The sequence below is a fragment of the Amblyomma maculatum genome, chromosome 7 (genome assembly GCF_055883805.1).
Source record: "Amblyomma maculatum isolate TAMU_Amacu chromosome 7, ASM5588380v1, whole genome shotgun sequence".
Classification (NCBI taxonomy): Eukaryota; Metazoa; Arthropoda; class Arachnida; order Ixodida; family Ixodidae; genus Amblyomma; species Amblyomma maculatum.
In genome coordinates this window covers 64,557,948-64,570,604 of record NC_139350.1, presented here as the reverse complement: position 1 = coordinate 64,570,604, position 12,657 = coordinate 64,557,948, and the positions used below count along the sequence as shown (strand labels likewise).

The 12,657-nt window shown below is 45.6% G+C and overlaps 1 protein-coding gene across 3 annotated transcripts in view; it reads left to right on the top strand.

The window, feature by feature from the left end:
* The window catches only part of LOC146183562 (uncharacterized), a 196,957-nt gene that overhangs the window by 127,585 nt on the left and 56,715 nt on the right, over positions 1-12,657 (top strand). For all 3 annotated transcript variants that reach the window (XM_084609149.1, XM_084609148.1, XM_084609146.1), the window contains 2 exons: positions 4,071-4,266; positions 4,798-4,946. In XM_084609149.1, the coding sequence (XP_084465275.1) occupies positions 4,071-4,266; positions 4,798-4,946 (345 nt within the window). The remainder of the gene's footprint in view (positions 1-4,070; positions 4,267-4,797; positions 4,947-12,657) is intronic.

The window sequence follows — 12,657 nt, the reverse complement described above, 5'->3', positions numbered from 1 at the left end:
AGTAAGACTACCTCAGTGTACGAGCATTTTTACCGCTGAGTGTTATGCACTTGCTATGGCAGTAAAAAAAAATAGCCAATAGGAACATCACAAATAGTATTAGCCCTTCACCACAAAAATGCAGTTGCTTCACTGCTTGGAGACATCATAATGTATCAGCAACCTCTGCTCAAGGACGTAGCATAACATTTTGTTGAGTCCCGAGTCATGTCGGCATTGGAGGCAATGAGAGAGCAGACGTTTGCATTGCTCAAGCCCATGACAAACAAATCAAGAACATAAATATTCCATACAGAGACTGCATGACGCTAGTGCGCTGTAAACTAAAGGAGAAATGGCAGTCATCATGATGTAGCGAGGTAAATAACAAACTGCAGTTGGTGAAGCCGATTTTGGGGGAATGGAAATCATGTCATAATCAAGAATGTTTCATAGAAGTGATTTTATGCCAACTCCGCATTGGCCATACACACCTGACGCATAATGTTTTGTTGAGAAAAGAAAAACCATTGTGTAAAGAATGCAGAGAGGAACTCACCATAAACCATGAAAAAGTATTTTACTAGATTTTACACAACACATTCCGTTCCATCCAGCATTGATTTTAGGTGAAAATGGTCTTGTTGATCTGTCATGTGTTTTTATCTTTCTAAAGGAAGCAAGGGAGGAGGACGATGAGGAGGAAAGGCAGGGATAAAGGAAGCAAACGTTTTAAAGAAACTGTAGAATGAATACATATACTCCACTAAACTCAATATACAACCTTGTGCCTGGTGCATGATAGCCTGAGCCGCTTATGCGCCATTAACCCCTATACATCATCATCAGCCTGACTATACCCACTGCAGGGCAAAGGCCTCTCCCATATTCCTCCAATTAATCCGGTTCTGTGCTAGCTGCATCCACTTGACCCCTGCGAACTTCTTAACCTCATCTGCCCACTTAACTTTCTGCCGCCCCCTGCTATGCTTTCCTTCCCTCGCAATCCAGTTTGTTACCCTAAGCGACCATCGATTATCCTCTCTGCGCACTACATGTCCTGCCCATGCCCATTTCTTCTTCTTAATTTCTACTAGAATATCGGTAACTTGAGTTATTTCTCTGACCCCCTCTGCACGCTTTCTATCTCTTAATGTTACTCCTACCATGTTACTCCTAATGTTACTCCTGTTTTTCGTTCCATAGCCCTCTGGGTTGTCCTCAACTTAAGTAGAACCCTCTTGGTTAGCCTCCATGTTTCAGCCCCATAAGTGAGTACAGGTAAGATGCAACTGTTGTATACTTTCCTCTTGAGCGATACCAGTAAGCTGCTAGTCATAATCTGCGAGTGCTTGCCAAATGCGCTCCATCCCAATCTTATTCTTGTTATTTCCTTTTCATGGTCTGGATCAGCGGTTACTACCTGTCCTAAGTAGACGTATTCGCCTACTACTGCCAGTGTTTCGCTACCTAACATAAACTGCTGTTCCTTCCCGAGGCTGTTGAACATTACCTTAGTCTTCTGCATATTGATTTTTAAGTCTACCTTTCTACTTTTCCTGTCTAGGTCATCAATCATTATTTGCAGTTCATCCCCCGAGTTACTTAGCAAGGCTATGTCATCAGCAAATCGCAGATTACTGAGGTATTCTCCATCTACCCTTATCCCTAACTGCTCCCATTCCAAGTCTCTGAATACTTCCTCTAAGCAAGCTTTTAATAGTACTGGGGAGATCGTGTTTCCTTGCCTAACACCTTTCTTTATGGGAATTTTATTTCTTTATGCAGAACTATGATTGCTGTGCAGCCACTATATATATCTTCCAGCACTTTCACGTACAGCTCGTCTACCCCTTGATTTCGCAATGCCTGCATTACCGCCGAGATTTCAGCGGAGCCAAATGCTTTTTTGTAATCAATGAATGCTATGTATAAGGGCTGTTTATATTCTGAGCATTTTTCTATCACCTGGTTGGTAGTATGGATATGATCGATAGTAGAGTACTGTCTCCGAAAACCTGCTTGATTGCAGTCTAAGGTTGTCCTGATTCTATTAGCAATTACCTTAGTAAATACCTTATACATAACAGACAGTAAGCTGAGTGGTCTGTAATTTTTAAGGTCCTTAGAGTCCCCTTTCTTATGAATGAGGATAATGTTTGCATTCTTCCATGGTTCCGGTACCATCGATGACACAAGTCACTGTGTATACAGGGTGGCCAGTTTTTCTAGCATGATATCCTCTCCCGTCCTTCAACAAATCTGTAGTTACCTGATCCTCTTCAGCTGATTTTCCCCTTTTCATAGTTTCTAATGCTTTCTTAATTTCGTCCTTCGTCACTGGTGGAACGTCTGACAAAACCGTCTCATTACGGTCCTGATTATTTTTGCTACTCTAGAGATCTGTATAGAACTCCTCGGCTACTTTCACTATCTTGTCCATATTCGTCACGACGTTGCCAGCCTTGTCCCTTATTGCATACATCTGCTTTTTGCCTATGCCCTTTTTCTTCTTTACCGCTTTAAGGCTTGCCCTGCTCTTTACAGCATGCTCAATTTTCTCCATGTTATACTTCCTTATATCAGCCACCTTGCGCTTATTGATTAGCTTTGATATCTCGGCCAATTCTATCTGGTCTGTTGGATTGGAAGCTTTCATGCTCTGGCATTTCTTAATCAAATATTTCGTCTCCTAGACAGCTTACCAGTATCCTCTCTAACTATCCTACCGCCTACTTCTACAGCGCACTCAGTAACAATGTCTCCGAAATTATTGTTCATTGCTTCTAGGGTAATGTTGCCATTCTCGATTAGAGCTGAATATCTATTCTGCAGCGAGATCCTGAACTCTTGTGCCCTTCCCCTCACCGCTAATTCGTTGATGGGTTTCTTGCTTACTAATATGTTGCATTCTTTCTTCAGATTTAGGCTAATTCGGGACCTCACCATCCTGTGGTCACTGCATCGCACTTTCCCGTTTACCTCTACATCTTGCATAATGGCGGGGGTTGAAACCCAATACAATACAATACAATACTTTCACATTACACCGGCGATGACACCATCATGGCCAACGGTCACCTATCACCGTAGTGTGAGTTTTTCGGCTCCGTGATGCCAAAGGAACTGAACAGCGGATGGTCATCCGATCTGTTTTGGTCGGATCGGAGGCCGACTGAGAACTTGACACCCGATGAATGAACGGACAGCTGCACTTGTGTATAGCTTGAACATGTTAGAAAAAAGGAAACAAGAAGCTACACTTCGTATGATCCTCCTTGTCATTAGAAATGACCTTGGCGAGAAATGGATTGGATCGGACCGGCTTTGAGGTGGGCTGCTAACTGTGCCAGCTGTGCTGCCTGGTAAGAGTTCCGTTTTCACCAAACGGAGTGCATGCCTCCACATAAAAATGCCGGAGAAAAAAACGGCATTATCAGATCGCATGCTAGAAAGTCACATGATTAATTTAGATGAGGTTATTTTATATCAGTGTCATATTTGAAAGGTATTATTCAATTAGTTCGAGCAATCACTATGGAATGCGGTCAGATTAATTTCCTCATCTGCACAACAAATTCCCTTGTTCAAATATTTTGTGTGAGGACAATTGAAACATGCATGTCAGCCAGAAATTCATGGCAATAAGCGGACATTCGTGGATACCTCTCGGACGTCCACGTGCAGCCATCCGCTCACTATCCAATAATGGATGCTCCTTGGACATGCACCGAATCTCCAATGCGGATATCTGAATTTGGACGTTCGTAGGGATGCCTTACGAATGTCACCTCGTGGCAATGAAGACTCAGATTCTAATCTGACGTACCTTGGAGGTCCGTGGTTGACTGGGATGTTGTGAACGAGGACCTACAGACCTTTATACCTACAGAGGACCTTTAATACAATAATTAGGCAGAGCTAAAGTGCCCCCTCAATTTTTGTTCTTCATTTTACGTGATCACATTACACCCTATACATGATCCCCTATACTTCCATATACCCTATACTTCTATGCCATCTAATCAAACAGTATACATTCATTCTCACTGTACGAAGTACTATTGCCTTTCGTCTGTTCTACTCGGCAGGGCACTGGAGGCTTACCTGCCGCTGTTTCGAGAATCCCCCGCAATTCGGTGCAGCTCCCAGGAGCAGCAGGATTGGCAGAGGCTGCCTCTTTTTGGCTGCCTGGAAGCCAACGGTGGCTGCCATGTGACCTTCTATCCGGGTGGAGCCATTTGGGCTTCGGCTTGGTGCCCTCGACCTCCTCTCCATCATGGCAAAGTAAGTGAGGGGTTGCCGTGCAGTTCCTTTGCATCAGAAATGGGTTGGAGACTGTTCTCCTAGTTTGCACCAGGAAAGCAGAGAAAATTTTTCTTAGTGCAGATTTTTTAGTGGGTGATGTTATATGGACCACAGACACGTGTGTTGCAGTGCAACACAATTGCAAGGGATCCAACCAGCAGGGGCACTGTGTGGTTAATGGTGTAGCTGGTGGCTGACTAAGATTCTTTCCTGGTGGGCTGATTGGTGCAGCTTGTTTGCTTATTTATGGCCTAACAAACTGTAGCTACTTAAGTTTCCTTAAATGATTTGCAAGTGAGTACCATTTGTAAATGTTGCAGTGTTTGTCTGAGAGTTCAGGTCAATAGGAAGTTTGAAATTCCTGAAAATTTTTGAGGTTAGTCTCTGAAAAACCTGGGGAAAGAGTGGTGCAATGAAATCGAATGGCAATTGCTAATTTTTGCAGACAATTTGCAGTTTGGACTATCCACACATCCCTAGCTAATGTGCTTCCTGTGCATCCCTGTGCAGATATCGGCAAACTCTGAGGTACCATCGCATGAGGAATGGGTGGCATTGGCATGCTGCCCAGATCCAGATCGTCAGCATCCACTGACGGACGCCACATCAAAGTCTGGCCTGTTGCAAATCTGGAACCTGGGCTCCCTGCGGCTCAACGAGTGGGTCCTAGTTCTGGCCAGCTAGCATACATTCCAAAAGAAGCATTCTATACTTTACGATGTGCATTACTGTGCCCTGTTTGAAATGTCACTGTTCTGTTTCAGGTGATAGCCAGTGTTTTTATTTTTGCCTCATTTCAACAATATCCTGCTTAGCACTCCACACACCGCACTTGTGCTCTTTTGGCTGCTCTTGAAGAAGCAAGCATTTTATTGCGATATTAATACTGCGCCAAGTTTTGCCCCGTAGCGTCGACACGGGAAGGGCCACGTTTGACCTTGAACAGTCACGATGAATAAGACCATGACGAAGAAGAAGGCTAAGAATGCTCAGTCACCGGCAGCTAATGCTTTCGCTCCACATTCAGTTCAGCAGCATTGAACCCTTCTCATTTATATGTGGGCTGGTAGCTTGCGCTCTCGAGTCATACTCTTAAAGGATGAGCTTAAGTGTCCCCAATAATGTAGCACCTTACACTGATAGGGCGTGATAGGGGAATAATGTAGCAGTCAAAAGAAGCATCCGCCGTTGCTATCACAATTCAACTAGGGTTAACCAGAGTTAAACCGCAACTAATTTTTTTTTGCAGCAGCTGTGAATTAGTGACTGGTCCTAAGAAGTTCCACTGTAAAACCTTGTTAATTCAAACTTGGTTAAATGAAATTCCAGTGTAAATTCTTCAGTGTAAAAAATTATTGGATGATTCAATATGGCAGCCTGCATTAGCATGGGTAATCCGAAGATTGGGATGTGAGGCGGCAATGTGTGAACCCGATTTTGCCGCAAACCCATTGAATTGATCGTCCTTTGGAGTAGCAGGACATAGCAAAGCGCCCCCGTTGTATTTCTCCCCCTCCTCCCAGCACAAAAACTAGTACACAGTACACCTCGTGGACTGCCGAAACACATGGCTACAGGGTGAAGACATGTTTCACTGTAATACAGTGGTCAAACTGGTTTTTTGTCATGCTTTCGCTGCACTTGTTCACCCATTCTTATTCCGCGCCTGCGACGAGAGGGTGCGCCACGCCAGCCTGCACCATTTTTTTATGTTGTGATCTGTGTTTAGGAGACAGCAGCTACCAGCCATTCAGAAGAGAAAATGCCAAAATATAGGACTTCAACATTGTAGCATAAATTCTGCTTGATCCTAAAAGCAAGCAAGAACGCGTGCTCAAAGATCAAATTGCCAGAAAGACCAAGTGTGCCCCTGTCGACGTTGTTCACGATACTGACAAACAAATTGAAGGTGTTGATGGAGGTCGTTGGCAGGACTCATTTATCAAAGTGGTCACAAGTGCAGACTCCCACATGCAGTAAAAGCTCGTTAATTCGAACTTCACGGCACCGGGGAAGAAAGTTTGAATTATCGAATGTCCTCGAAAAAACTAACAAGAACCATTTGCGTTACGGTACATGTACTGTATTTCGAACTTCACGGCACCGGGGAAGAAAGTTTGAATTATCGAATGTCCTCGAAAAAACTAACAAGAACCATTTGCGTTATGGTACATGTACCGTATTTAGTCGCGTAACGAACTCACTCTCATAATTAACCCACCCAGCCCCGATTTGTGCCTACGAATCTGAAAAAAAAAAAAAAAAAGGCGTCAGTCGTTAGCGCGTCGCTCCATTTCGTGCCGGCACGGTTCACAACACATTTCTTGGCAATGCGCCAAGACGCTGTGCAGCTATAACGGTGTGTTTACGTGTTTACCTTTTGGCTTTAGCTCCAGCAGGGGGGGGGAACTTGGCAAAGTGGCTTATCTGGTTGTGCAGTACATTCCTTTTCAGTACGTTCGCTTTATTATGCTATGAGCGACTGGGGCGGCAGCTGTCTACTCCCACTCCAACCATTGGAACGCGTGACAGAAGCAAGCAGCTTTTGAAGCTGCTTGCCAAGAAAGCTAAAAAAGCCGGTGTCATGATCGCAGCGGACTCTTGTGCTTTTGTTGAAGACTGATGAATAATGGAAGGACGGACAGCTGTCTCAAAAAAAAAACAGTTTAACCCTTAGTGCCCGTCCGAGATCATAGTCTTTCATGGGCGTTGGTTGGGACTGCACCCACAGTACTTATCCCTATTTCCAAATTAACAGGACTGGAATTAATGAGTATTTAGTTGCAAGCTGCAAAGGTTGTGCAGAAGAGAGAGCAGAGAGCTGCCGCCGCCGCGGCCATGCATTGACCTCGCCACAGCTGCCGTCCCCTCCAACGCCGCCGGCCGCCGCACCGGTCATGGCACCATTTATGTTTTACCCACTCTTCCATGGTTTTACCTGGTTCCATCTTCTGTCCCTGTTTTGAACGTGCGCAGCCTCTAATTATGCCTTCCTATCGCGGAGGTGTTTCTTTACTTTTTTTTTTTGCCACGTGCGCCAAGCCGCCCAGACACTGCGGTGCGTAGTTCAAATTATCCGTAGCGGGCCCGACTCGCGTTCGAAATAACAGGCTTTTTATATACAGATCTTTACGGAGCTTGGGCGGACCAAGTAGTGTAATTCATATTATCTGAAAATGCGAATTATTGAGCTTCGGATTAACGAGCTTTCACTGTACAAAGATGCTGAATCCACTTCGCCGGCTACAGAATGTACACAACCCACCTTCTCATCGACAGAAAACTTTGTGGGACAAAACCAACTGGTAGCTGGCTGTGCAACTTGAACACAAAGACTTCAGGTGTAGCACTGGATGGAGTTGCCATTTTAAGGGGAGACGCGGGTCTTAGAACGGCCGAAAATGGTAAAAAGATCGATTTTGAGAAACATCCATTTTCTGAAGGTTTAACCTTTCGAGCACCTGCACCAAATTATTAACGCTGAAGTCGGCCAGGAAATGCGATAAAATCTGTTTTCAAAACATCATGGCAGTCACTAAATGCCCCCCGAAAAGAGAAAATTTGTTCGAAATTCCCGAGCGCCGCGGGCGTTCCAGCCGGCCGATCGCCGCCATCTTGGGCTTGGTTTGAAGCTGTTTTCTTTGTGCGCAATTTGTGCTATCTCAAAATGGCGTCGCTCAAGCGGTATGGCTGCGAGCGCCGGTTTTCCGAAGGCCGTTTATGGTCTCTGATTGCTGTCACGCGGCGCGCTAAGCGCGCCGTTCCGCGTCTCCTATTGGCTGGCTTGGCCAGCGGGTCATTTTTTTTTTCTTTCTGTTTTGTGTTCGCCGCCGTGGCTGCCTCTTCGTGTGCGTCTGCGTTTGCGCTCGCGTTTCTTGAAGCACCGTTTTGTGCCGATCGTTTTTTCTTTTTTTCCCCTTGCGATCGAGATGCCGGACAACGGTAGATTGTAACCGTGCACCCAACGAGCTTTTGGAAGTCGTAAGGAACAGGCGTAGGCGTGGAACAAAAGCCACAAGCGTGCTGTCGGGACTTGTGTTACGATAACACCGCGGGTTCAAATTACAGTGCGAACTGCATCCCGGATCACGATACACTGATGCCGCCGCCGCGTACTACTCTATGGCGGAGCCGACGCACTGTGTTGAGCGGTCGGCGCGCAAAGTCCGTTTTGTCGGGAAAGTCGGCGATTGATTGATTGATTGGTTCACAGGAAGGGAAAGGCGCAGTATCTGTCACACTTGTAGCTGTGGACACCTGAACCGCGCCGTAAGGGAAGGGAGGAAGGTGGGAGAGAAAGTGGATAGAGAGAAAGAGGAGCCGTAGTGGAGGGCTACGGAGTAATTTGGACCACCTGGGGATCTTTAACGTGCGCTGACATCGCACAGCACACGGACGCCTCTTCGTTTCGCCTCCATCGAAACGCAGCCGCCGAGGTCGGCTTCGAACCCGGGTACTCCGGCACAGTAGTCAGGCGTCTTACCACTGCACCACCCCGGCGGGGCAAGGAAAGTCGGCGACCCAACGCGAGTTTCACCGTGGCCTCAGCGCGGAATGCGATGCCAGTACAGAGTTCGCGATTGTGGACATGAAAGCGCTAACAACTTTATTGCGCACACGAAGCGCGGGACCTGCGGCGAGATCGCGAAGATGCGAGCGGTAAATCGCACGAGCGTCGCAACGGAGCTTTTCAGCGCCACCCAACTGTTTGCCACAGGCCCCCTTGGCACGGGACTGCTAATTCCCTCAAGAAACCGTTTGCAGGGCTCAAGATATTATCCTTTGAGCTGGACATCCTAGCCCCGCGCTCTGGTCGGCTTAAAATAAAAAGTAAACCCATAACTTTATGAATATTTTTTTTATTACAATTTTGTCATGTACACATCTTCAAAATTTTTAGGAAATGTTTTGTTGGATGGAATAAGATACTTGTTGTTGTGTTTTGCAGGGGGACAAATAGGGAACACTGAAATAGAATCTGCACTTGAAGATTCCTCCCAAAATTTTCTGCAGTCAGAGTCAAAGCTTCAAATGTGATTTTCTCAACTTCACATTTTTTGCCAACATGACTAGCCTTATGGAACTTTTCATTACGTTCTTGTGGTACAATTTTAATAAGTCTTACACCGTTGCATCAGGAAGAACTGAACTGTGGAGCTATGCTATTTTTATGTTGCTAGGTTGAAAATATCAAATTAGGAGGAGAGTAATGTCAGCCAATTATATTTAAAAATTATGGGGCATCGGCATAATTCTACATTTTTATATGGTAACGCACCTCAGTGATAATATAAATAGCATAGCTCCACATGGCAGGTCTTTGGCTACAGCTACATTTTAATCAGAGCCAAATAATATTGAGGGAAAGTGTCTTAATCACCCGTAAGAAATGACCTGATTAGGCATCTGTTATGTTCCCATAGTATGGGAACTAATGGAGATATAGTAAAACAAATTATATTTTTGAAAACAGCAGGAAGAAATACATATACACACCAAACTTCATTGTGATATCTCTCTTAATAAAAAAATTTGTTTTAAGACCAGTGTCTCCCCTTAAGGGGGGGAGGCTACCTTTGAATACCAACTTTGTTGTTTCTTGAGATAATCAAATGAAATTTTCAGGGTAGACTCATGGCATAGCCATTTGAATAACTGCAACGTGTCATGGAGCTGCGCACATTGGTACTCAAGTTAGAGAAGTATATCAGAATGGTTCACATGGGTTCCTTGTTCCATGCCTGATGAACTTGCAAAATGTGTTGGCACTATGAAATTCATTATGAAGGTTCCTGAATAGGTACCACAGGGCAAGACAGAGCCCTTTTTTTAATTTCCCTGCTGAAACATTTTAGCAGTGCATTGAGGTTAGTGCCACTAATTGGACTTGCATTAGCCTAATTTTGATTGTTTATTATAAATTCCAGACTCAATAATTTGAAAAAATGAGCTTGTCTTACCCTCGAAATTTATTCAGGCACACAATAGAAAAAACCAGGTGGGAATCCGATTAGCGGTTCAAATACTTCGGGAATAAGCAACCATACCATGAAAAAAATTCATTCTGAGAAAATGGCCCTTGAAGTTTAAAACGGCATTTCCAAGTCTAAAGTTTGTTTTTCACTGCAGCACGTTGTGCCTCCACCTCCCCGATTCCCTCGGAAATTTCATTTTCATGCGAACAGCGGACGACGCTGACGACGCGTTATCGCTTGCGATGACAGACGCGATATGGGAGGCCGAGATCGCCGAGGTTGATATGGTCGGTACAGCAGGCACGCTTCAAACACCGGCTCCTTACGTTGACGCGAAAGATACACAGTTAGAAGTGGCAGTGCAGTCGGTGTAGTAGTGATGTAGCAGAAGCAGCACTAATAGAAGCGTCTCTGCGCCCGTTGGCAACGCTTTTCGCTAACTTCGCGATTCGGACGGCATTCACAGAACGACGACGTATGCAGTGTTTTGAACTTCTTAGCGCGCATCGTGGCCGACCGTGCAATAATCCACAAAGTGCATATAACCGTTCAAAACACGCCACCAGAATTCGTAACGAGCGATGATCACGGCGATCTCAAAATGGTGAAACGTGAAGCGATTCAGCGAGCGCACAAAGAACACCAGCTCAGTAGGCAGCCGGAGCAGACGACGCGCCGGGGAGGGGCCACCGCGTCAGCGCGCGCAGCAGCCAATAGCAGTCGCGCGATCCCCCTCGTTCTCACGGAGCGCGCGCTTTGTCCAATCACAGCCCGAATTTGAGACGCGGGAAGCTCAGCAATCCCTGTGAGGCCCCCAATCACAAGCGAGCCATGCTTCTGCTACGCCGCGGACGCCGCCGGTGAAGGCAATATGGAAAAGGGCAAGCATTCACAAACAAAACAAGACCAAGATGGCAGCGCTCGGTTCAGCGGCAGAGAAATGGCGCGCGCGCGAAGGTTGGGTACTTTTGCCGTTCGCTCGCGACTCGGGGGCTGCTGCGCCCAGTTGTATATTTAATTTAAAGCAGTTCCACGATGAATTAGGCATTTATAATTATAGAAAAGGTAGTTTATAACATATACAGCCGATATATGCACTTTTTGAAAAGCCGACTTTTTCGCGATTTTTCGACTTTCAAAGCCCGCGTCCCCCCTTAAGCAGGAAAAGTACACTTTGTTGTGGACAACTGCCTAGCACATAGCAATATCCCACACCTGAAAGCCATCGGGATGGTATTTTATCCTCCAGATACCACATCCATTTCACTGCCGATGGATCAAGGCATCCTCTTTCACCAGAAGGATATTTATCCCCACCACCTGCTCAAGCGCATCCTCCTTTTGTATGACAACAGCAAAATGAACGCCGTCGACTTCCTTGGGGCCATTATGCCTTATTGTATAGGCATGGAAACAAGTGCAACCCTCTTTGTTCAGGTGGTGTTTTAAATGCGTTGGTTTTGAGGGAAAGCACAGCTGATGTCGATGCTAACCATCCACGTACACTTGGCAAAGAAGGAGCCGATTATTACAACCACATCAACATACTCTGCGCAGATGACTGTTAGTCTGATGCTGTCGGCCTTCACTGGGAATTTCAACTTCGAAAATGAGGAACAAACATGCTACTTAGACATGCTCTCAATGAAGTTATTGCCTCACCGAAACCATGTACAATTTCATTGAGTGCCGCTGTGAAAGTTCAGATGCTGCACATAGTTGACCAACTGGAAAACATGACCCTTGGAGCCTCGAACTACTGGGCGTACCAAGGCAGCATTGTTATTACAGTAAAAGCTCGTTAATTCGGACTTCTAGGGACTGTAAGATATGTCTGCATTAACCGAATGTCCGAATTACCGAGAGAACAAAAAAAAAAAAAAAAACATGCACGATTTTATCTCAACATACCTTTATTACTTAAAGTAATCACGGATGCTTGTCTGCTTTCCCGCAGAAACCCGCGCGGATACTACAGTCGAGCCCGCTTATAACGAACCTGAGCGTCACGCGGCGTCCGTTCGTTATATCCCGAAGTTCGTAGTAAATGAACCACAAACTAAAAAAGAGAAAAAAAAAAAGTTGGCGGTCAAAACACGAAATTTATTTCTTAGCAGAAAAGTCTGTGATGCTCATCTGTTTCTGCAGTGCAGATGCGATGAGGGCGGTCTCCAGTTTATTTAAAGCACTAGCGTGCTCTTCGCCGAGTCCTTTGGCATAGACAAGTTGTCTGAGGCCCTCTATATAGCCCATTGCTACAGATGTGCTTACGGGTGCTGGCTCAGACGTTTCATCTTCATCTGATTCTTCCGCGTCACTCTCGGCCCGCACTTCAGAAACGATGCCTTCATCCGTGCACGGTTCCGCAATATCCGCGTCTTCATCCGCAGAAATA